The sequence below is a fragment of the Triticum dicoccoides genome, chromosome 2A, assembly GCF_002162155.2.
Source record: "Triticum dicoccoides isolate Atlit2015 ecotype Zavitan chromosome 2A, WEW_v2.0, whole genome shotgun sequence".
Taxonomy (NCBI): domain Eukaryota; kingdom Viridiplantae; phylum Streptophyta; class Magnoliopsida; order Poales; family Poaceae; genus Triticum; species Triticum dicoccoides.
The window spans coordinates 748,793,722-748,818,575 of NC_041382.1; the positions used below are offsets into that span (position 1 = coordinate 748,793,722).

The 24,854-nt window shown below is 47.5% G+C and overlaps 2 protein-coding genes across 2 annotated transcripts; both read left to right on the forward strand.

Annotated features, from left to right (window-relative positions):
- The first annotated feature begins 6,961 nt into the window (after positions 1-6,961).
- LOC119358299 (phenolic glucoside malonyltransferase 2-like) lies at positions 6,962-8,354 on the forward strand. The gene is made up of 2 exons (XM_037624917.1): positions 6,962-7,609; positions 7,686-8,354. Exons 1-2 carry the CDS (start codon positions 6,962-6,964, stop codon positions 8,352-8,354), a joined length of 1,317 nt encoding a protein of 438 aa, XP_037480814.1.
- Positions 8,355-21,222: 12,868 nt separating this feature from the next.
- Positions 21,223-23,302, forward strand: LOC119356910 (phenolic glucoside malonyltransferase 1-like). Its single transcript, XM_037623900.1, has 2 exons — positions 21,223-21,965; positions 22,033-23,302. The coding sequence occupies exons 1-2, from the start codon at positions 21,318-21,320 to the stop codon at positions 22,696-22,698; spliced, it is 1,314 nt and encodes a 437-aa protein (XP_037479797.1). The 5' UTR covers positions 21,223-21,317; the 3' UTR covers positions 22,699-23,302.
- The last annotated feature ends 1,552 nt before the right edge of the window (positions 23,303-24,854 follow it).

Consider the following 24,854-nt stretch of genomic DNA (forward strand, 5'->3'; position numbering starts at 1 on the left):
TGCCTTGCTTCAGGTTGCGGAATTCCTCACGCTTGCTCTCAACAACACTCTGAGGAATGTGGTGAGCTTTGAAGTCTTGACGGAATTCATCCCAGGTAATCACACAACCTCCTCTGGAATCTTTGTACTGCTGATACCACTCTACAACTTGGTCTTTGAGTTGGAATGAAGAAAACTTGACAAAGTCCTTAGGCCTGACGTTGCTGCACTCGAAATACTCGCAGATATCCACAAGCCAATCATCAGTGTCTGTTGCCTCGACATAGTTACTGAAGGTCTTTGGCCGGTTAGCGAGGAACTGGTTGAGTGTAGTAAACTGATTCTGAAAGTTTCCATGGCCTTGATTCCCTTGGTTGCGCTCTTGCAAGAGTTGCATGAGCATATGCGTGTTTGCATTGGTAGCGGCCATCACAGCTTGCCATGCCTCCGGAGGTGGAGGTGGTGGTGGCGGTTCAGGATTCTGACGCGTTGGAGGAGCCATCCTGAAGAGGGTGACATCCGTTAGCATGTTGAAAGACATATATTCAACCTGAATCAAATGGATCGAAATTGCAACATATAGTCTTAACATCCGAACAAAATGAACGAATGCATTCCAATAGAAATGGTCACACTTCCATAAATTGAGAAGCCACTTAGATAGAGGTAGAAGAATAAAACAACAAGGTACGGACAAGATCAAATACTTGGTGAGGATTACCCAATCACAAACCAAATATCCACGGAAGAAATACTAGAGCTACATGAATTCCCACCTATGAAACTCCCGGACCTTTCCGGTTATGCAATCATGTATTGGGGATACAGGGGAAGCATAATATCTCACCCAAAGCTAGCAAATCCTACATCCAGCTGTATCCATCCTTCAACACATAACCAAGAAACCTTCGGAAATCATTTACCTCAACCTTCGAAAAGCATCCGTTATACGAGTTATGGCAATACTCCCGCCCTAGTACTGGGTGGCGTCGAGGTTATCTCACCAACAACTGCATAAAAGATATTTTCGATGTCGGCGAAACCCAGGTATTCTAGAATTGCAACGATAAAATTGTGATGACAACACCTCAGAGCTCAACTCCCCGGGACACTGCCACAACCCCTAAATGTCAGGAGGCACCAAGAACAATGTTCTCGTCACAAAACCATCGGAACGATTCCAAGATACCCGCGTGATCCTAAATTTTTTTAGTGAAATTTGAGAAGAAAAGAGTCAAAACTCTACATCAGGATGCCTCACCAGAGCGACGAAGGGACTGAGGAGTAAAAAGAATCATACTCTCTGATATATATATATATATATATATATATAATCCTAAATGACTCAAAACATTTTTCTAGACTCAACAACGCCAGCGATTCGATCAAGCAGGGGGCTCCTAAAGTCGGGGAAGGCTCTGATTACCAACTTGTAACGCCCACGATGCGGCTATATCTCCCACGTGTCGAAGCACGACTTAGAGGCATAACCGCATTGTAAGCAATGTCGCAAGTGGGGTAATGTTCACACAACCCATGTAATGAAATAAGGCAAAAGGTACATAGTTGGCTTACACTCGATACGTCACACAATAGCATAAATAACATTACATTCATCCAGATACAATCAAGGTCCGATTACGGAACCAAAATAAAGAACAACCCCAAATACAACAAAGTCCCCGATCTCCCCAACTGGGCACCAGTACTGATCGTCTGGAAAGGAAACGTAGTATCATCCTGAGTCCTCATCGAACTCCCACTTGAGCTCAGTCGAATCATCTGGAGGAGTATCATCAGTTCCTGCATCTGGTTTTGAAGTAATCTGTGAGTCACGGGGACTCATCAATCTCACACCCTCGCGATCAAGACTATTTAAGCTTATAGGAAGGGTAAAAGGTATGAGGTGGAGCTGCAGCAAGCAACTAGCATATATGGTGGCTAACATACGCAAATGAGAGCGAGAACAGAAGGCAAAGGCACGGTCGAGAAACTATGATCAAGAAGTGATCCTAGAACAACCTACGATCAAGCATAACTCGAGACCGTGTTCTCTTCCCGGACTCCGCCGAAAAGAGACCATCACGGCCACACACTCTGTTGATTCATTTTAATTTAAGTTAAGTTTCAGGTTATCTACAACCGGACATTAACAAATTCCCATCTGCCCATAACCGCGGGCACAACTTTCGAAAGTCCAAATCCCTGCAGGGGTGTCCCAACTTAGCCCATGACAAGCTCTCATGGTCAACGAAGGATATTCCTTCTCCCAAGACAATCCGATTAGACTCGGAATCCCGGTTACAAGACATCTCGACAATGGTAAAACTAAACCAGCAAAGCCACCCGAATGTGCCAGCAAATCCCGATAGGAGCTGCACATATCTCGTTCTCAGGGCACACCAGATGAGCAAGACGTCGGGTGGGCTAGCCCAGAGTTGCCCCTGGTGGCGCCGTACATCACCCAGTTTGGACCAACACTTAGGGAAGCACTGGCCCGGGGGTTTAAAATAAAGATGACCCTTGAGTCCGCGAAACCCAAGGGAAAAAGGCTAGGTGGCGAATGGTAAAACCAAGGTTGGGCTTTGCTGGAGGAGTTTTATTCAAGGCGAACTGTCAAGGGGTTCCCATTATAACCCAACCGTGTAAGGAACACAAAATCAAGGAACATAACACTGGTATGACGGAAACTAGGGCGGCAAGAGTGGAACAAAACACCAGGCATAAGGCCGAGCCTTCCACCCTTTACCAAGTGTATAGATGCATTAAAATAGATCAAGATATAATAATGATATCCCAACAATAAACATGTTCCAACAAGGAACAAACTCCAATCTTCACCTGCAACTAGCAACGCTATAAGAGGGGCTGAGCAAAGCGGTAACGTAGCCAAACAATGGTTTGCTAGGACAAGGTGGGTTAGAGGTTTGACATGGCAATATGGGAGGCATGATAAGCAAGTGGTAGGTATCGTAGCATAGGCATGGCAATAGAGCGAGCATCTACCCAAGCAAAGATAGAAGTGATTTCGAGGGTATGGTCATGTTACCTGCAAAATTCTCCGAGTTGACGTTAGCTTGGTCCTCGTAAACGTACTCAACGGGCTCCTCGATCACGTACTCGTCTCCCAGCTCTACCCAAAGCAAGAACACAAGCAAAGGGAGACACAATCAACCACGTGCAATGCACAAACAACATGATGCAAAACATGTCAAGATATGCGGGATGCGATATGCGATGCATATGCATGATTCGGAAAGGAATAATTGAACCTGGCCTCAACTTGGAAATCCAAGAGTGCCACTGGAAAGAGGAGTTGATTTCAGTCAAAATCGATATAAAGATCACCGGAATCGGATGCACGGTTTGCAAATGGCAATCAAAACAATTATGGCACCGGTCTGCGATTAACAACACGAGGCCCTCTAAATGCATGAAGAAAAATAAGTTACATCACTCTAATATAGCAACAAAATACATGGCAGGGATCCACTCAAGATGCTTGACAAAAGATGAACACTGAGCTACGGCTAATTCACTCAATAGCAGGTTCAAACAAGAATGGAAAAAGTGCAAAAGATATCAGGTTATAGACTTAGTGAAAATAACAACATGTCAGGAATTTAACATCAGGAAGTAATGTTTAGAGCAAGGTAACAATATGCTACAGGAACATATCATGGCAAAGCAAGCATTGGCATGAAGCTACTCAAAGCATACAACAAAAGTACCTTACTGACCATAAGCCAAAAGGGATCAGAAAATACAATGGCATCCATGTGAACATAGCAATTATCGTTAACAGATTCAGACTTAGTAGAAAACTGGAACATGGCAAAACAAATATTAAGTAGGCATGTTTGCGAGCTCGATGCACTCACCACAAGGCATTGCATAACAAACTAAGCATACACCCAGCAAGTAGACATGGCATAGAAGCTAAACATGGCAAGAACAACAACATAGCATGCATGGATCAACTATAGTAAGCTCAGCAAAAATGCTTAACATGTAAACATTCTGCCAGGAACATTTTATAGCAAAAGTAGAGCTCGATTGACTCAAGCTAGGGTGCTCCATAATTGCAAATAAAGACAGGGATGGATAGAGCACCACAATATCTACAAAACATCCTTACTTATCATGCTCAAAAGAGACATGAATCACTCTGTAGCAACATGAATACATGGCATAAAAATATTAACAGGGCAAAGACTTATATTCTAAGTCCCTGAAATCAGCAACATTAAGAGGGCTACTTTGCATGCTTGTGCTAGTCACCACAGAGATCACAAAAATACATGGCATACACCCCAGTAAATATGGCATGGCATATTTCAAATCACATGTAGGGCTCAAGTTCATAGGAGGCACACATTAATCATGGAAAAAATGACAAATGTCCAATTACTGATATGAATCTGAAGCTAACAGAAACTAGCATTCTTGCAACAGCATTTAGGGCATCAAGATGAGCTCAAATGACCATGATGCAATGAGATTAAATGAAGTACTCGTCGAGACGAACAATTTGATATGCTACACGCCCGAAACGGAGCCACGGTTGCAGAGTTATGCCATGATGAAAAATGCCAAAAATTACGGGGATTAGGGCAGAAATTATGTCAACCGAAATCTCAGATCCAGATCCGAATCGGGGTGGCGCGAAAGCCGAGGCTGGTCGGAGTCGTCGCCGGACTTGGGCTCGCTGGAGTTGGCACCGGCGTCGAGGAGGAGGACGGCGGGGCTGCGGGTCGTCGACGTGGAGGAGGACGGCGGGGCGCCCGACGCTCGAAGATGCAGCGAGGCGGCGGACGCCGTGGAAGCTCGCCGCGGCGGAGCTTTGCTCCGGCCGGCGATGGCGCGGCGGCGGCGATCTGGCAGGCGAGGAGGCGGCGCGGCTCGATCCCGCGGGCGGCGGGGCAACCAGGCGGCGGGGCGCGGGCGCGATGGGCTCCGAGGGCCTGCCCTGGGCTCGGCGGGCCTCGGCGGCTGCGGTGCCACTTGGCGCCTCAGGATTGGCCGGGAGGCGGCGACGCGGGCTGTCCGGCACGGACCGGACACGTCCGGCGCGCGGAGAGACGAGGGGGACTAGGGTTAGGGTAGAAATGACCCGAAATTTCGGGGAGGAGGCCTTTTATAGGTAGGAGGAGCTACGAGGCTCTAAATTGAGCACAATTTTTGGCCATGCGATCGTGCTCGAACGGTCTAGATGATGGAAGAGGTTTAGGTGGGGTTTTGGGCCCCTTTGGAGGGGTGTTGGACTGCAACACACATGAGGCCTTTTTGGTCCCTCGGTTAACCGTTGGAGTATCAAACGAAGTCCAAATGGCACGAAACTTGACAGGCGGTCTACCGGTAGTAAACCAAGGCTGCTTGGCAAGTCTCAGTCCAATACGAGAACGTTTAACACCCGCACACGAAAAGAGGTAAAAGGGGACACCGGAGGACATAGGAGCGCCGGAATGCAAAACAGACAACGGGGAAAATGCTCGAATGCATGAGACGAACACGTATGCAAATGCAATGCACATGATGACATGATATGAGATGCATGACAAAGACAAAAGCACACGAAGACATAAACCCGACAATGAGAAAATAACATAACTTAGTGCCAGAAATGGTAAGAGTTGGAATACAAATATCGCAGATTACATACGGGGTGTTACAATGGTCCTAGTGCGGACGAGGAGATCAAGGACTGTGTTTGAGGCCATCGTGCAGGGTGGATGGGCTAGAGACATCGCCTACCATTGACGCGGACGGCCTTGCGGAATACATGAGCTTCTGGCCTTCGGTTGCGGCGGTGCAGCTCCAAGAGGGAGCCACGGATACTATCACGTGGTCATGGGAGAAAGATGGCACATTCTCGGCCAGATCTGCTTATACGGCCAAGTTTGCAGGCCGAGAGGTATCGCCCACAACGGCATTTACATGGAGCTCGAGGACACCGTTGCATTGTAGATTCTTCGCTTGGCTCGCGATTATGGACATGTGTTGGAGCTCGGACAGACTGACCAGACGAGGGCTGCCACACCAGGCTACATGTCCTTTCTGTGACCAGCATGACGAGACGATCGGCCATATGCTCATTGAGTGTGTGCTGGCGCGGGGCGTTTGGGCCCGGGTATTCATGGTTATGGGAATCCTGCATGGTGCGCCAACTCCGGGCGAGGCACTGCAGGATTGGTGCACCAGACTGAGCGCAAGTGGGCGGCACTCGAAGACGATCCGCGCCATTAGCCTTCTTACCATGTGGTCATGAGTTGCGGAAGCATAGAAACGCCATCGTCTTTGATGGGGCGTCAGTTTGTCTCGCACAACTGCTGGACTGGATTGCGAGAGAAGTCAAGGTATGGAGGCAGGTGGGTGTACTGCGAGGAGAGTTGGCCTGGCCTTCACGGCGACGTAGGAGTGGGTGAATGGCGAGTAGTCGGAGTTCATAGGTGGACGGCCGCGGAACGCATTGTAACAAGCGTTGTAACATAACTGTGAAGGGTTCTTCCTCCTTTCTTCTTTAAATACTATATGATACGCACATTCGTGCGTATTCTGAGATTTTTTTTTGCTTTTAGTTTTGTATAATGATTCTCGAGTGACCACACAGCACACTCTCGGTAATTTTCTTGGGCGGGGCGGCAGCCCTGCCAAGATCGAAGTACCTCTGCTACGCGAGCCGTATATATATATGAAAGTTTGCAGGTGCACATAGTTCAAAAGAGTATGTACTTGTGAATTTGTTTCTTTATTTTAAAACAGTTTCTCTTTTTGAGGGATTTTAAAACAGTTTCTTGGTTTTGAAAACACCGTGGCACACCCACCGCGTGGTGGTGGATAAATTGCTCCTATCATCACAGATCCTGTTCATTTTGGTTCACCGGCTTGGGAGTACAGGAGCAAATATAAGAGACGCCGTGCACGTACCCGTCCTCTCGCCTCACTCCTCAGCTCCTATCATCCACTGGAACAAGCTAGCGCCATGTCGCCGGTGACAATTATCGACTCAAACTATGTCAGTGTGCCGGAGACGGCCGCGCCACCGCCGGAGCCGATCAAGCTCACAGCGTTGGAGGCGCGGTGGGTCGTCTTCCCGGTGTTGCAGCACGTGCTGCTCTACGTGGGCGCCGACATGCCGCCCTTTGACGCCGTTCTCCAGTCCCTCCTGTCCTCCCTCTCCGCGACTCTAGGCAGCTTTGCACCGCTCGCCGGCAAGCTCGTCTACCTCGAGGAAACGGGGGACGTCGCCGTCAGCTGCTCCGCCTCCGACGGCGTCAGGTTCGTCGTCGCGGAGTCCGACGCCGACATCCGCCACCTCGCCGGCGACGAGGAGCACGACCTGCATTTGCTTGAGCGGCTCGTGCCGGTGGTGGACATGGGCGTGCTGCCGACCCCCGTTCTGGCCGTGCAGGCCACGCGCTTCGAGGGCGGTGTGGCGGTCGGGCTGACGGTGCACCATGCGGTCGTCGACGGGCGGTCGCTGTGGACGTTCGTCAAGGCGTGGGCGACGGCGTGTCGGGGCGAGACACCGGCTGAGACACCGTGCTTCGACCGCTCGCTCGTCAAACTTCCCGGTGGTGAAGATCTGGCCAGGAACGTCTTGAGAAAGTTCGCGCCGAATCTACCGGTGGTATGTCATTTCAAATGTTCGGCTTGTGCTTTAGTGTTTCGTAGGTGACGTACGTGACAAATCTTACGCGTTTCAGACGGCACCGCCGGCGTGGTTCGAAGAGGAACGCACACGGTTCACCCGACGTACGTTCACCTTGGATGAACGGGACATCCAACGCCTCAAGCAGCACATCGTCCGTCTCGGCGCGTCGCCCCTGCTTCGCCCCCCGTCCACCTTCGCCGCTGTCGCCGCGCTGGCATGGACTTGCTTCATCCGGTGCAAGCCGTTCGCCTCGGACGACGACGTGCTGCTCTTCTTCTTCACCGACGTCCGCGACCGCCTCGACCCTCCCGTCGAGGCGGGGTACATGGGCGTGTGCCTCTGGCCGTGTTTCGTGAACCTCCCCGCACGAGAGCTCCGCGGCGAGTTCGCCCTCGCGGCTGCAGCATCGGCAGTCCGGGAGGAGGTCCGCAAGATGAGAGAAGTCCCACTGGCAACGTGGGGTTTTCTGACTTCCTGGTGGGCGGGCCGCCCTACGGACTGCCTGATGAACATGTCAGGCTCGCCGCGCTTCAGGGCATACGAGGACGCGGACTTCAGATGGGGGAAGCCGAGGCGGACGGAGCCGATCAGGATGAACCATGACGGTCAGATCGCGCTGATGGGTGCCGGAGACGGCCACGGGGTGCAGGCGTCCGTGTCACTGCTGCAACCGGCGCAAATGGACTTGTTCAAGTCTCACTTCCTCGAGCTACTTAGTTAAGCAAAAATCAATTGATTATTTTCCTCTGTGGATTTTTTTGAGATGTTCCTACGTGGATTTGATTATCCTGAGTCGACCGAGATTTATTGTTAATATCATTAGTATCAATGTAATTTTTTCTTCAAAAATGTTAACGCCCACACGTGTGGGCGTTAGCCAACTCGTCCACACACCACCATCACCGTCCAGTAATTTCTGCACGAATCTTGACACAAATTAGCTGATTTTGTATGCCACGTAGGACAACTCGCGTGTGTGATGTGTGAGAGAGGTCGCCCACACATCCGTTTTACCACACGGAGGGGCCGGTGTGTGGGCGTTTAGCAGTTCGCCCACACACCAGTTTTTCAGTCACGCACAAGGGCTGGTGTGTGGGCGTTTGTCATCTCCCCCACACACCCGCCTCCTCTCCCACACCCAAGCTGCCAGTTGCCACGCGTTTTGCAGTGTACATGGCAACTGCCCTAGTATGATTGCAAGCAGATGGCAACTCTTTTTTTTTTACCCGAACATGTCAGTTACCATATATTTTTGCATGGTACATGGCAAACTGCCCTAGTTGCACGTAAGCAGATGGCAACTCTTTCTTTTTAAATGGCAACTGCCCTAGCGTGCTTGTGAGCACATGGCAACTCTCTCTTTTACCCGAACATGTTTTTTGCCATGCCTTTTTTTGTAGCGCTAGATGACAACTGCCTAGTGTTAGTAGGTGGCAACTCCTAAAGTTTTGAAATCATGACAACTGCAATAGACCAGACCACACATGACAACAGCTGTAGTTGTCCAAAAAATGGCAATCTGGAACTTTGACCTGAGATGGCAACTGCAGTTGAGCAAAATGGCAACTGTAGTTGTCCCACGTGGCAACAGTAGTTCAGCGACATGGCAACTGCACTTAAACGAATATGGACGAGGGTCCGGTCCATGGCAACTGCGGGGCGCGCGGTAAAGTGTCACGTGGGACATACGGGACCACAAGATACGAGGCCTGACGTACCGGACGTGTGGGCGTTATCTATTTCGATTCACCCCCTTCTCTTGCCCCGACATGGCGCAAGAGAGACACGGTGCTATGGTTGCCATTGAGGCCGAGGAGATGGGAGCTGCTGCTTGTTGATGCATGCGGACTGCTGGTCGCCTCGGTCTCTAGTGACATCTCTGAGCCAGTCCCGACGGACGGCCTACAGGTCCGAGGTATGATGTCCTCTCTTCTCTTCCCCTTTTCTTTCAAGTCCAGTCATACTTGTGATGTTGTGCCGATTAGTTCAGTTCCAACGGCTGGTGATGCTAGTCACCCTCTGATATCGCCATGTTTTTACAAATCATTTGCTATGGCTAGAGCAACTTGTGTCCTTTAGCTCATGTGTCATGTTAACCTTCTCTTCAACATTCAAAGATTCAATGAGAATCGCTGTTCAAGGCGGTTGGAGCGGGTGGCTAAGGAGGTTTTTACCCAACATGGGTGACAACATAATCTCCGAATCGGTCCATCTCCTCCGTCAACATTGGCATAGTTTTGGACTCATATGGCTTTACTGTTGCCAACTTGTCGTTTTTTTATATATATACTTTGCTAGACTCTTCGTTAAGGTTGTGTGCATCTTAGCTATGCAGAGGTCGGGTGTCGCTCATTATGTTTTGTATCCACCTGATGCTACATTATGAGTTAATAAAAGCGTCATTTATCAAAAAAAGATTCAATGAGAATTCAACAGAGATCTCTAGTCTTTGGTGTTTTAGAGAAGTGGCTTCTCCGTGAAGGAGGAATCTTAACAACAAGGCTCCCGGCAATAAACTTATCACACAACACACAACTAAGGAGCTTAAGTTCTTTTGCCATCATTAAAGCTCATGAGCTTGTTTAACTACAGAACGGTTCTTAATCATCCTATAGTCATTAGACTGGTCTACAAAATACATTTCTACAAAAAAAAGTGTCAGACCTCCTCCCCCCGTGACCTCCTCCCCCCCCTCCCCGTGCAGCGGCGCCGCGCCGCACCGGGGCCTCCCCGCCGGCCCCCGCTCTCCTCCTCGCCGAGCCTCCCTCTCCTTCCGCCGCCGCCGCCGAGGGCATCGCAGGCTAAGCAGCGGCGGCAGCGGCAATCTTCCTCGGCCGGCGATCGGATCTGGGTGGCGGCGACCCACTGTGGCCGATCCAAGGGCGATGGTGCAGGTGAAGGAAATATGCCCTAGAGGCAGTAATAAAGTTATTATTTATTTCCTTATATCATGATAAATATTTCTTATTCATGCTAGAATTGTATTAACCGGAAACATAATACATGTGTGAATACATAGACAAACAGAGTGTCACTAGTATGCATCTACTTGACTAGCTCGTTGATCAAAGATGGTTATGTTTCCTAGCCATAGACAAAGAGTTGTCATTTGATTAACGGGATCACATCATGAGGAGAATGATGTGATTGACTTGACCCATTCCGTTAGCATAGCACTTGATCGTTTAGTTTATTGCTATTGCTTTCTTCATGACTTATACATGTTCCTATGACTATGAGATTATGCAACCCCCGTTTACCGGAGGAACACTTTGTGTGCTACCAAACGTCACAACGTAACTGGGTGATTATAAAGGTGCTCTATAGATGTCTCCAAAGGTACTTGTTGGGTTGGCGTATTTCGAGATTAGGATTTGTCACTCCGATTGTCGGAGAGGTATCTCTGGGCCCACTCGGTAATGCACATCACTATAAGCCTTGCAAGCATTGCAACTAATGAGTTAGTTGCAGGATGGTGTGTTACGAAACGAGTAAAGAGACTTGCCGGTAACGAGATTGAACTAGGTATTGAGATACCGACGATCGAATCTCGGTCAAGTAACATACCGATAACAAAGGGAACAACGTATGTTGTTATGCGGTTTGACCGATAAAGATCTTCGTAGAATATGTAGGAGCCAATATAAACATCCAGGTTCCGCTATTGGTTATTGACCGGAGACGTGTCTCGGTCATGTCTACATAGTTCTCGAACCCGTAGGGTCCGCACGCTTAAAGTTCGATGACGGTTATATTATGAGTTTATGTGTTTTTATGTACCGAAGGATTTCGGAGTCCCGGATGAGATCGGGGACATGACGAGGAGTCTCTAAATGGTGGAGACGTAAAAATTGATATATTGGATGACTATATTCGGACATTGGAAAGGTTCCGAGTGATTCTGGTATTTTCAGGAGTACCGGAGAGTTACGGGAATTCGTATTGGGCCTTAATGGGCCATACAGGAAAGGAGAGAAAGGCCTCAAAGGGTGGCCGCACCCCTCCCCATGGGCTGGTCCGAATTGGACTAGGGAGGGGGGGGCGCCCCCTTCCTTCCTTTTCCTTTTCCCTTCCCTTTCCTTCCCTCCTACTCCTACTACTTGGAAGGGCTCCTAGTTCTACTAGGAAAGGGGGAATCCTACTCCCGGTGGGAGTAGGACTCCCCTAGGGCGCGCCATAGAGAGGGCCGGCCCCTTCCCTCCTCCACTCCTTTATATACGTGGCCAGGGGGCACCCCATAGACACAACAATTGATCCTTTGGATCTCTTAGCCGTGTGCAGTGCCCCCCTCCATCATAATCCATCTCGGTCATATCATAGCGGTGCTTAGGCGAAGCCCTGCATCGGTAGAACATCATCATCGTCACCACGCCGTCGTGCTGATGGAACTCTCCCTCAAAGCTCGGCTGGATCGGAGTTCGAGGGACGTCATCGAGTTGAACGTGTGCAGAACTCGAAGGTGCCGTGCGTTCGGTACTTGATCGGTCGGATCGTGAAGACGTACGACTACATCAACCGCGTTGATATAACGCTTCCGCGAACAGTCTACAAGGGTATGTAGACAACATTCTCCCCTCTCGTTGCTATGCATCACCATGATCCTGCGTGTGCGTAGGAAAATTTTGAAATTACTACGTTCCCCAACAGTGGCATCCGAGCCAGGTTTTATGCTTTGATGTAATATGCACGAGTAGAACACAAGTGAGTTGTGGGCGATATAAGTCATACTGCTTACTAGCATGTCACACTTTGGTTCGGCGGTATTGTTGGATGAAGCGGCCCGGACCGACATTACGCATACGCTTACGCGAGACTGGTTTTACCACCGTGCTATGCACACAGGTGACTAGCGGGTGTCAGTTTCTCCAATTTTAGTATAACTGAGTGTGGCTACGCCCGGTCCTTGAGAAGGTTAAAACAACACTAACTTGACAAACTATCGTTGTGGTTTTGATGCGTAGGTAAGAACGGTTCTTGCTCAGCCCGTAGCAGCCACGTAAAACTTGCAACAACAAAGTAGAGGACGTCTAACTTGTTTTTGCAGGGCATGTTGTGATGTGATATGGTCAAGACGTGATGAGATATAAGTTGTTGTATAAGATGATCGTGTTTTGTTGAAGTTATCGGCAACTGGCAGAAGCCTTATGGTTGTCTCTTTATTGCATAAGATGCAAGCGCCAAATAATTGCTTTACTTTATCGCTATGCGATAGCAATAGTTGCAAGAGCAGTAGTTGGCGAGACGACCATGTGACGACACATTGATATAGATCAAGATGATGGAGATCATGGTGTCATGCCGGTGACGATGGAAATCATGACGATACTTTGGAGATGAAGATCAAAGGCACAAGATGATGATGGCCATATCATGTCACATATTTTGATTGCATGTGATGTTTATCTTTTATACATCTTATTTTGCTTAGTTCGACGGTAGCTTTATAAGATGATCTCTCACTAATTATCAAGGTACACGTGTTCTCCCTGAGTATGCACCGTTGCGAAAGTTCTTCGTGCTGAGACACCACGTGATGATCGGGTGTGATAGGATCTATGTTCAAATACAACGGGTGCAAGACAGTTGCACACGCGGAATACTCAGGTTAAACTTGAAGAGCCTAGCATATAACAGATATGGCCTCGGAACACGGAGACCGAAAGGTCGAGCGTGAATCATATAGTAGATATGATCAACATAGTGATGTTCACCATTGAAACTACTCCATCTCACGTGATGATCGGACATGGTTTAGTTGATTTGGATCACGTGATCACTTAGAGGATCACAGGGATGTCTATCTAAGTGGGAGTTCTTAAGTAATATGATTAATTGAACTTTAATTTATCATGAACTTAGTCCTGGTAGTATTAGTATATCTATGTTCTAGATCAATAGCTCGCGTTTAGCTCCCCTGTTTTATTTTTGATATGTTCCTAGAGAAAACTAAGTTCAAAGATGTTAGTAGCAATGATGCGGATTGGATCCGTGATCTGAGGTTTATCCTCATTGCTGCACAGAAGAATTATGTCTTTGATGCACCGCTAGGTGACAAACCTATTGCAGGAGCAGATGCAGATGTTATGAACATTTGGCTAGCTCAATATGATGACTACTTGATAGTTTAGTGCACCATGCTTAAACGGCTTAGAATCGGGACATCAAAGACGTTTTGAACGTCATGGACCATATGATATGTTCCAGGAGTTGAAGTTAATATTTCAAGCAAATACCCGAGTTGAGAGATATGAAGTCTACAACAAGTTCTATAGCTAAAAGATGGAGGAGAATAGCTCAAGCAGTGAGCATGTGCTCATATTGTCTGGGTACTACAATCGCTTGAATCAAGTGGGAGTTAATCTTCCAGATAAAATAGTGATTGACAGAATTCTCTAATCGTCATCACCAAGTTAGTAGAACTTCGTGATGAACTATGATATGCAAGGAATAACGGAAACGATTGCCAAGCTCTTCGTAATGCTGAAATCGACGAAGGTAGAAATTAAGAAAAATATCAAGTGTTGATGGTAGACAAGACCACTAGTTTCAAGAAAAGGGCAAAGGGAAGAAGGGGAACTTTAAGAAGAACACCAAGCAAGTTGCTGCTCAAGTGAAGAAGCCCAAGTCTGGTCCTAAGCCTGAGACTAAGTGCTTCTACTGCAAAATGACTGGTCACTGGAAGCGGAACTGCCCCAAGTATTTGGCGGATAAGAAGGATGGCAAAGTGAACAAAGGTATATTTGATATACAGATTATTGATGTGTATTTTACTAGTGTTCGTAGCAACCCCTCGGTATTTGATACTGGTTCAGTTGCTAAGAGTAGTAACTCAAAACGGGAGTTGCAGAATGAACATAGACTAGTTAAGGGTGAAGTGACGATGTGTGTTGGAAGTGGTTCCAAGATTGATATGATCATCATCGCACACTCCCTATACTTTTGGGATTAGTGTTGAATCTAAATAAGTGTTATTTGGTGTTTGCGTTGAGCATGAATATAATTTGATCGTGTTTATTGCAATACAATTATTCATTTAAGTAAGAGAATAAATTGTTGTTATATTTACATGAATAAAACCTTATATGGTTACACACCCAATGAAAATGGTTCGTTGGATCTCGATCGTAGTGACACACATATTCATAATATTGAAACCAAAAGATGCAAAGTTAATAATGATAGTGCAACTTATTTGTGGCACTGCCGTTTAGGTCATATTGGTGTAAAGCGCATGAAGAAAATCCATGCTGATGGGCTTTTGGAATCACTTGATTATGAATCAGTTGATGCTTGCGAACCATGCCTCATGGGCAAGATGACTAAGACTTTGTTCTCCGGAACAATGGAGCGAGCAACAAATTTGTTGGAAATCATACATACTGATGTATGTGGTCTGATGAATATTGAGGCTCGCGGCAGGTATGATTATTTTCTGATCTTCACAGATGATTTGAGCAGATATGAGTATATCTACTTGATGAAACACAAGTCTGAAATATTTGAAAAGTTCAAAGAATTTCAGAGTGAAGTGGAGAATCATCATAACAAAAATAAAAGTTTCTACGATATGATCGCAGAAGTAAAATATTTGAGTTACGAGTTTGGCCTTCAGTTAAAAACAATGTGAAATAGTTTCACTACTCACGCCACTTGGAACACCACAGTGTAATGGTGTGTCCGAACGTCATAACCGTACTTTATTAGACATGATGCGATCTGTGATGTCTCTTACCGATCTACCACTATTGTTTTGGGGTTATGCATTAGAGACAGCTGCATTCACGTTAAATTGGGCACCATCTAAATCCATTGAGACGACACCGTAAGAACTATGGTTTGGCAAGAAACCTAAGCTGTCGTTTCTTAAAGTTTGAGGTTGCAATGCTTATGTGAAAAAGTTTCAATCTGATAAGCTCAAACCCAAATCGGAGAAGTGCGTCTTCATAGGATACCCAAAAGAAAATGTTGGATACACTTCTATCACAGTTCCGAAGGAAAGATATCCATTGCTTTGAATGGATCCTTTCTAGAGAAAGAGTTTCTCTCGAAAGAAGTGAGTGGGAGGAAAGTAGAACTTGATGAGGTAACTATATCTGCTCCATTATTGGAAAGTAGTTCATCACAGAAATCTGTTCCTGTGACTACTACACCAATTAGTGAGGAAGCTAATGATGATGATCATGTAACTTCAGATCAAGTTACTACCGAACCTCGTAGGTAAACCAGAGTGAGATCCGCACCAGAGTGGTACGATAATCCTGTTCTGGAGGTCATGTTACTTGACCATGACGAGCCTACGAACTATGAGGAAGCGATGATGAGCCCAGATTCCGCGAAATGGCTTGAGGCCATGAAATCTAAGATGAAATCCATGTATGAGAATAAAGTATGGACTTTGATTGACTTGCCCAAAGATCGGCGAGCCATTGAGATTAAATGGATCTTCAAGAGGAAGACGGACGTTGATAGTAGTGTTACTATCTACAAAGCTAGAATTGTCGCAAAAGATTTTCGACAAGTTCACGGTGTTGACTACGATAAGAGTTTCTCACTCGTATCTATGCTTAAGTCTGTCCGAATCATGTTACTAATTGCCACATTTTATGAAATCTGGCAAATGGATAAACAAAACTGCATTCCTTAATGGATTTATTAAATAAGAGTTGTATATAATGCAACCAGAATGTTTTGTCAATCCTAAAGGTGCTAACAAAATATGCAAGCTCCAGCGATCCATCTATGGACTGGTGCAAGCATCTCGGAGTTGGAATATATGCTTTGATAAGTTGATCAAAGCATATAGTTTTATACAGACTTGCGGTGAAGCCTGTATTTACAAGAAAGTGAGTGGGAGCACTACATCATTTCTGATAAGTATATGTGAATAACATACTGTTGATCGGAGATAATGTAGAATTATTCTGCAAAGCATAAAGGAGTGTTTGAAAGGAGTTCTTCAAAGAAAGACCTCGATGAAGCTGCTTACATATTGAGCATCAAGATCTATAGAGATAGATCAAGACGCTTGATAATTTTTTCAATGAGTACATACCTTGACAAGATTTTGAAGTAGTTCAAAATGGAACAGTCAAAGAAAGAGTTCTTGCCTGTGTTACAAGGTGTGAAACCGAGTAAGACTCAAAGTCCGACCACGGCAGAAGATAGAAAGAGAATGAAACTCATTCCCTATGTCTTGGCCATAGGTTCTATAAAATATGCCATGCCGTGTACCAGATCTATTGTATACCCTACACTGTTTTTGGCAAGGGAGTACAATAGTGATCTATGAGTAGATCACTGGACAGCGGTCAAAATTATCCTTAGTGGAATAAGGATATGTTTCTCGATTATGGAGGTGACAAAAAGGTTCATCGTAAAGGGTTACATCGATGCAAATTTTGACACTGATCCAGATGACTCTAAATATCAATCTGGATACATATTGAAAGTGGGAGCAATTAGCTAGAGTAGCTCCGTGCAGAGCATTGTTGACATAGAAATTTGCAAAATACTTACGGATCTGAATGTGGTAGACCCGTTGACTAAACTCTCTCACAAGCAAAACATGATCACACCTTAGTACCCTTTGGGTGTTAATCACATAGCAATGTGAACTAGATTATTGACTCTAGTAAACCCTTTGGGTGTTGTTCACATGTCGATGTGAACTATGGGTGTTAATCACATGGTGATGTGAACTATTGGTATTAAATCACATGGCAATGTGAACTAGATTATTGACTCTAGTGCAAGTGGGAGACTGAAGGAAATATTTCCTAGAGGCAATAATAAAGTTATTATTTATTTCCTTATATCATGATAAATGTTTAGTATTCATGCTAGAATTATATTAACCGGAAACATAATACATGTGTGAATACATAGACAAACAGAGTGTCACTAGTATGCCTCTACTTGACTAGCTCGTTGATTAAAGATGGTTATGTTTCCTAACCATAGACATGAGTTGTCATTTGATTAACGGGATCACATCATTAGGAGAATGATGTGATTGACTTGACCCATTCCGTTAGTTTAGCACTTGATCGTTTAGTTTGTTGCTATTGCTTTCTTCATGACTTATACATGTTTCTGTGACTATGAGATTACGCAACTCCCGTTTATCGGAGGAACACTTTGTGTGCTACCAAACGTCACAAAGTAACTGGGTGATTATAAAGATGCTCTACAGGTGTCTCCAGAGGTACTTGCTGGGTTGGCGTATTTCGAGATTAGGATTTGTCACTCCGATTGTCGGAGAGGTATCTCTGGGCCCACTCGGTAATGCACATCACTATAAGCCTTGCAAGCATTGCAACTAATAAGTTAGTTGCAGAATGATGTGTTACGGAACGAGTAAAGAGACTTGCCGGTAACGAGATTGAACTAGGTATTGAGATACCGATGATCGAATCTCGGGCAAGTAACATACCGATGACAAAGGGAACAACGTATGTTGTTATGCGGTTTGACCGATAAAGATCTTCGTAGAATATGTAGGAGGCAATATGAGCATCCAGGTTTCGCTATTGGTTATTGACCGGAGACGTGTCTCGGTCATGTCTACATAGTTCTCGAACCCGTAGGGTCCGCACGCTTAAAGTTCGATGACGGTTATATTATGAGTTTATGTGTTTTGATGTACCGAAGGAGTTCAGAGCCCCGGATGTGATCGGGGACATGACGAGGAGTCTCAAAATGGTGGAGACGTAAAAATTGATATATTGGATGACTATATTCGGACATCGGAAAGGTTCCGAGTGATTCGGGTATTTTCGGGAGTACCGGGAGTTATGGGAATTCGTATTGGGCCTTAATGGGCCATACGGGAAAGGAGGGAAAGTCCTCAAAGGGTGGCCGCACCCCTCCCCATGGGCTGATGCAAATTGGATTAGGGAGGGGGGGCGCCCCCTTCCTTCCTTCTCCTTTTCCCTTCCCTTTCCTTCCCTCCCACTCCTACTACTTGGAAGGGCTCCTAGTTCTACTAGGAAAGGGGGAATCCTACTCCCGGTGGGAGTAGGACTCCCCTAGGGCGCGCTATCGAGAGGGCCGGCCCCTCCCCTCCTCCACTCCTTTATATACGTGGCCAGGGGCACCCCATAGACACAACAATTGATCCTTTGGATCTCTTAGCCGTGTGCGGTGCCCCCCTCCATCATAATCCGCCTCGGTCATATCGTAGCGGTGCTTAGGTGAAGCCCTGCGTCGGTAGAACATCATCATCGTCACCACGTCGTCGTGCTGATGGAACTCTCCCTCAAAGCTCGGCTGGATCGGAGTTCGAGGGACGTCATCGAGTTGAACGTGTGCAGACCTCGGAGGTGCCATGCATTCGGTACTTGATCGGTAGGATCGTGAAGACGTACAACTACATCAACCGCGTTGATATAACGCTTCCGCGAATGGTCTACAAGGGTATGTAGACAACACTCTCCCCTCTCGTTGCTATGCATCACCATGATCCTGCGTGTGCGTAGGAAATTTTTGAAATTACTACGTTCCCCAACAGCAGGCCGGTGGCGACCAGGGTTGTCGTGCTAGTGGCGGCAATGAAGAGATCACGTCGGCGGCTAGGGTGTCCGATCTGGATCCCATTTGGATCTGGATGGTAGTTCCTCGAGCCGTCGTGTGCATCCTTTGTTCCGGCGCGGCAAGCGGCCTCTGGACTAGGCACGCGACACGAGGACGTCGGGGGCTCCGGCCCTTGGCGTGGAGGTGGTGGCCATCTTCTTTGCCGGAGGTGGTCGGCTAGATGGTTGTGGATTCTCGCATCCACTCCCGGCGTACAGTGGGGAAACGGGGCTGCCGGTGAAAACCGTGCTATGACTCGGGTCATGGCGGGCGATGACGGTGTTTTTGCGTCGTTATCTTGTTGAAGACATCGCCTCTGCAGCTTCTGTCGACTTGCTTGCGCTGCTCTGGGTGAAAACCTTGATCCAGAGTTTCCGGATCGGACGATGGCGGTGCTTTTGGGGCGTCGTTTCCCCTCATGGGGGCATCGTTTTTTGAGAAGCAGCTGGATGCAGGACCAGAGGACGGATTCTTTGGTGGAGCGGTGCGACATCTCACTCATTGATGGCGGCGGGTCTCAGCGGCATGGCGCCGTGGTGACTCTGTGTCCGATGCGCGGAGATGGACTCGCGCAGGAGGGTGACGCGGTCTGGCGTCGTGGTGGCGTCGACGGCAGCTAGACCAGGCAACATACATGCAGCACTACAGCTCTGAAGATGGATTGGTGGCAGGTGGTTGCGGCGGCCTCAGACCCGGCAGGCGTTCTGGTTGAGGAGTGCGCCGGACTAGTAGGTGACCCATACCCGGCAGACGTTCTGGATGGGACCTCAGGTCTTAGATGTTAGGTTTGGCTACGAGGTTTGTTTGGTACTAGACCCAGACTATCAGCATCCTTCATCTCTTGAATAGGAGTAGCGACACTTTTGTTGCCTAGACGATGGCTTCAGGCATACTGTTGTATGACTTTGTAAGGTCTTGTGTGAATAATTAATAAAGTGGCTGCATGCATTGTCCAGATGCAGAGGCCAGGGGTCCTCCTCCATTTCCAAAAAAACAGCATAGGTGGTGCCAAACTTGGATTGAAGTGCATCTCACAGTCCTTTGGCATTTCACATATCCAAATATGCATCAATCAGCCTATCACCCAACACACTAATGATGACATCCACAAAGATTATAGTGGCATCCAAGAAAGCTTTGTCCTGTTCAGGAGTAAGTGCCTCCATCAGAGTGCTAGCTGAAACCCATTACACATTCGTAGCAGTGAGCCAAATGGTAATTTTGGTCTGTCATCTCTTGAAGTGAGCATCCTTAAATGGGCTTGATTTCATAGCAGCAACAAAGCCAGTTAATGAAAATTGCCTGAATGGATAAGGCTTTTGGATTGTTAGAAAATTGGAAGGTTTTCGATTAAGCTTAATCCAGCCTAGCATCATCACAAGATTACTAACATGGCAAATAACATACGACGGACTAGAAACATCTAACCCGTGCATACGGACCAAAGACACATGCCAAGAGAGAGAAGGGAACAATCCATACGAGTTCATCAGAAACTCATATGCAGCAGCAGCAGCGGCCATGGTGGTTGTCCGTCGTAGAGAAAGCAGGAAGACGAACGTCAAGTAAGTACTCAAGTTGAGCAAGCAGTCGTGCTAAGACGCTTCCCAAAGTAAAGCGAACTCGAATGAGTGAGTACGTGAGGGCGCGCGTTGTTGCACCGTTTTCTCGTACTACAAGGAGTAGGAGAATGACACACGTTATACATTGATGATTCTTCTATTCTAGTATAGTAGTATATGACTGAAAATACACACATGCCATATAATATGGAAGATTTCAGAATTTAAACTCGGTCAAGATACAAGATTTAGTGCGCGAGGCCCATAAATTTAAGAAAATTACACACTGGAAATTTGACTCTTCAAGATAGAGCGAGGCGCTTGCATTGTAGCAGAAGTGTCATGGTTGTTGTACGGTAGTAGTCGGTGGGGTATAATAGATCTAGATATTATTTCTTTTGGCTGGAGTGATAGATCTAGAATTAATTACATGTCCACAATTAGGAACATGCGTCGTGCTAGTTTGCGTTCTCTGCTCACTTGTCAGCTCCTATCCTATCATTCCCACACAAAACCCACGAAGGCGCCGCCACTGCTTGCTCAGGCGCGCCATGTCTCCGGTGAGAGTAATCCACGCGAGCTACGTCGACGTGCCGGCAACCGCCATGGTGTCACCAGAGCCGATCAAGCTCACCGCGATGGAGGCGCAGTGGGTCGTCGTCCCGGTGCTGCAGCACGTCCTGCTGTACGAGGGCGAAGACTTACCGCACTTCGACCACGTTCTCCAGTCCCTCAGCTCCTCCCTGGCCGCGACTCTGCGCAGCTTCGCCCCGCTGGCCGGCAAGCTCGTGCACCTCGAAGGCACGGGCGACGTTGCTATTGTCTGCTCCTCCTCGGACGGCGTCGGTTTCGTCGTCGCAGAGTCCGACGCCGACGTCCACCGCCTCGCCGGCGACGAGGAGCACGACGTGCGCGTGCTCGAGCGGCTCGCGCCGGAGGTGGACATGGGCGAGCTGCCGACCCCCGTCCTGGCCGTGCAGGCCACGCGCTTCGAGGGAGGCGTGGCGGTCGGGGTGACGGTGCACCACGGCGTCGCCGACGGGCGGTCGCTGTGGACGTTCGTCGAGGCGTGGGCGACGGCGTGCCGAGGCGAGACGCGGGCGGCGACACCGTGCTTCGACCGCTCGCTCGTCAAGCTGCCTGGTGGCCAAGAGCTGGCCAGGAGCTTCTTGAGAAAGTACGCGCCAAATCTACCAAAGGTATGTTCATTGCTCAGCCCAAATTTGTTTCATCCACGACGCGCGTGACAAATCGAACGCGTTTCAGGCGGCATATCCTGCGCCGCTCTTAGAGGACCATGCACGGTTGACGCGCCGGACGTTCACCTTGGACGCGCGGGGCATCCAGCGCCTCAAGGAGCGCATCGTGCGTCTCGGCGAAGCCGACGGCGCGGCGCCGCCGTCCACCTTCATCGCGGTCGTCGCGCTCGCCTGGACGTGCTTCACCCGGTGCAAGCCGTTCGCCTCGGACGACGACGTGATGGTCGGCTTCCTCGCGGATGCACGCCACCGCCTCGACCCTCCGGTCGACGCTGGATACTTCGGCGCGTGCCTCACCGGATGCATCGCGAGCCTCCCCGCGCGCGAGCTCCACGGAGAGCACGCCCTGGCGGCCGCGGCGCGGGCGGTGCAGGAGGAGGTCCGGAAGAAGACGGAGGACCCGATGGCCGGGTGCGATTTCCTGGCACCGGCGTTCACGGTCGCCATGGAACGGCTGATGAACGTGTCTGGCGCGTCGAGCTTCCGGGCCTACGAGCTGGCGGACTTCGGGTGGGGCAGGCCGAGGCGGACGGAGAATACCAGGATGAACCGCGACGGCCAGGTGGCGCTGATGCGCGCCAGGGACGGGCTGGGAGTGCAGGTATCCGTCTCGCTGCTCGAACCGGCGCAAATGGCCGAGTTCAAGTCTCAGTTGCTCGAGTTAGTCGGTTAAATGTGAGGGAGCACTCCTCCATTTATTTTTACTTGGTATATAAAATTTGTCCGAAACCGTAAAGTTTTAAAAGTACTCCATCCATTTCAAAATATAGTGCACCAGCGCTTCCCGAGGTCCAACTTTAACCATAAATTTAATCAACGAGACCAACTGCGGCGGTAGAAAAAATTATACAATAAAAAACTTCTTTCGAATACGAATTCACTGATATAATTTTTGCTCCCGCCGCAATCGGTCTTGATAGTTAAATTTACGGTCAAAGTTGAAGCACGGGGATAGAGGAAGCACTACATCATGGAATGGAGGGAGTATATGTAAAAATATATAATTATTTATTTATAAAATACTAAAATTATACAATATGAAGTACTACACATTATGTTCTAAAGTTATACAATATGAAGTACTACACATTCTGTTCTGTTTTGCAACGGCTAGTCCCGACTCCACTGAGAGCCTCTGTTTTAGATATCACGTTTGACAAAGCTTTACTATCCGGATTTATTAGTCCCCTTTGTATTTTGGATTCTAGTTTGACCATGTATTTAACTAGGAATGTATAAAGTATATGCTACCAAAAGTATATGATTGGATTTGTATATGAAAGAGGTTTTCTATAGTATAGTTTTTGTGACATATAATTTATATTTTATTTGTTAAATTCATGGTTAAACTTTGACTCGAAAAGAAAAAGCGGCCTAATAAACCCGGACGGAGGGAGTATTTCTTGTGGCGAAAGGACTAATGTCATATATTAAACATCACTATGGTTTACAAACACATCTTCACAAGAAAAAAAAAGACATTCAAATCTTTAAGAGTGTCGTAGTCTTCTTACACTTGCATCCATCAATGGCTTGTCGTGATCAACTCTCGCTGCCACATCCGAGTCTCTATTTCAACGGAAACTTGTTTACATCTAAAAGTTTGTAGAAATAGCCGCTGAGAATTCATCGATGTAGAGCAGTAGAGGCAGAATCGCTTCCCTGGAAAAAAATGTCGAAAAGGGACTGCAAATACTCCTTATAATTACATCACGAGCGTCGGTAGAATACAGACAACTCCACCGAAGACCAAAATTAACCAGATCCTGGAAGATCGTCGAACACACATCTCCGCACACCGTGAGTGATGCTCGATGCCGCGGTTGAAGCTTCGCATCACACCCCCAAAGCCATGACCATATGCACAATGAGCCCACACAAAGCTGAAAGAATGTCGATGACGCAGACACTACGTCCCAGATCCTACACCAACAACAACGAGAACTGTCGCAGCGAAGATATTCGGAACCTTATCGCTGCCGCCGAAGCCGAAGATCGGAGCAGGCAAACAAAAACACCTAGACTAATGGAAAGACGCGGGACACATTCCGGGATTTCCCTCTCTCTCGCCGCTGCTGGAGCAATTAGCGAAGGTGAGGGAACCCAAACAATATTGGTAACCAAGTCGCCTTTCTTTTGTACCTTTCTCTTGATCACGCCGTAGCTGCTAGGTCAGGTGAAGCGGTCCAGTTTCTACCACCCAAGTTTTAGACGTCCAAGTTGCACGAAGATACGTGGTGGAGGTTCTTAGGAGGCGTCAATCAATAAGTGCAATCTCCAAGGGTTAGATGGAGACACCACAGATGTAGTCGGGGAGCCCGATCCATTACATGGGGCGGCGATGGGGATGCCATGGTTTTCTGCGGGGTCGCCTGCAGAGAAGCCTTGGGGTGGTGGGGACCAACGATTTGGCCGACATCAGGTGGGTCATTAGGCTGGAATGAGGAAGACGACCGGAGGAGGAAGAAGGACCCTCAACCATCATAACTTTTTTTTATCTAGAACAGCCATCATATCCTGATCTGATTGTGCAAAAAAAGTGGTTGAAATGATAGAAAACAGTCGATGAGTTAATAGTTGGCCCTTATCTTAGTGCGAGTTTGCATGAGTTGGTTTTTTTGTTGTTGATTTAGTTGATTTTTTTTTACTTTCTATTGAATTAGCGTCCAAAAGTGTAAACACAATCATTCTTGCTTAAACCTTGCCTTATATAAATTTTGGTAAACCAAAACATAAACTAAAAAAATAAACTATTATGAGGAACAATGAAATATGAACATTACTATTACCGTGGTAGACGGAAGGAAATAAAATGATGGCACAACCTTG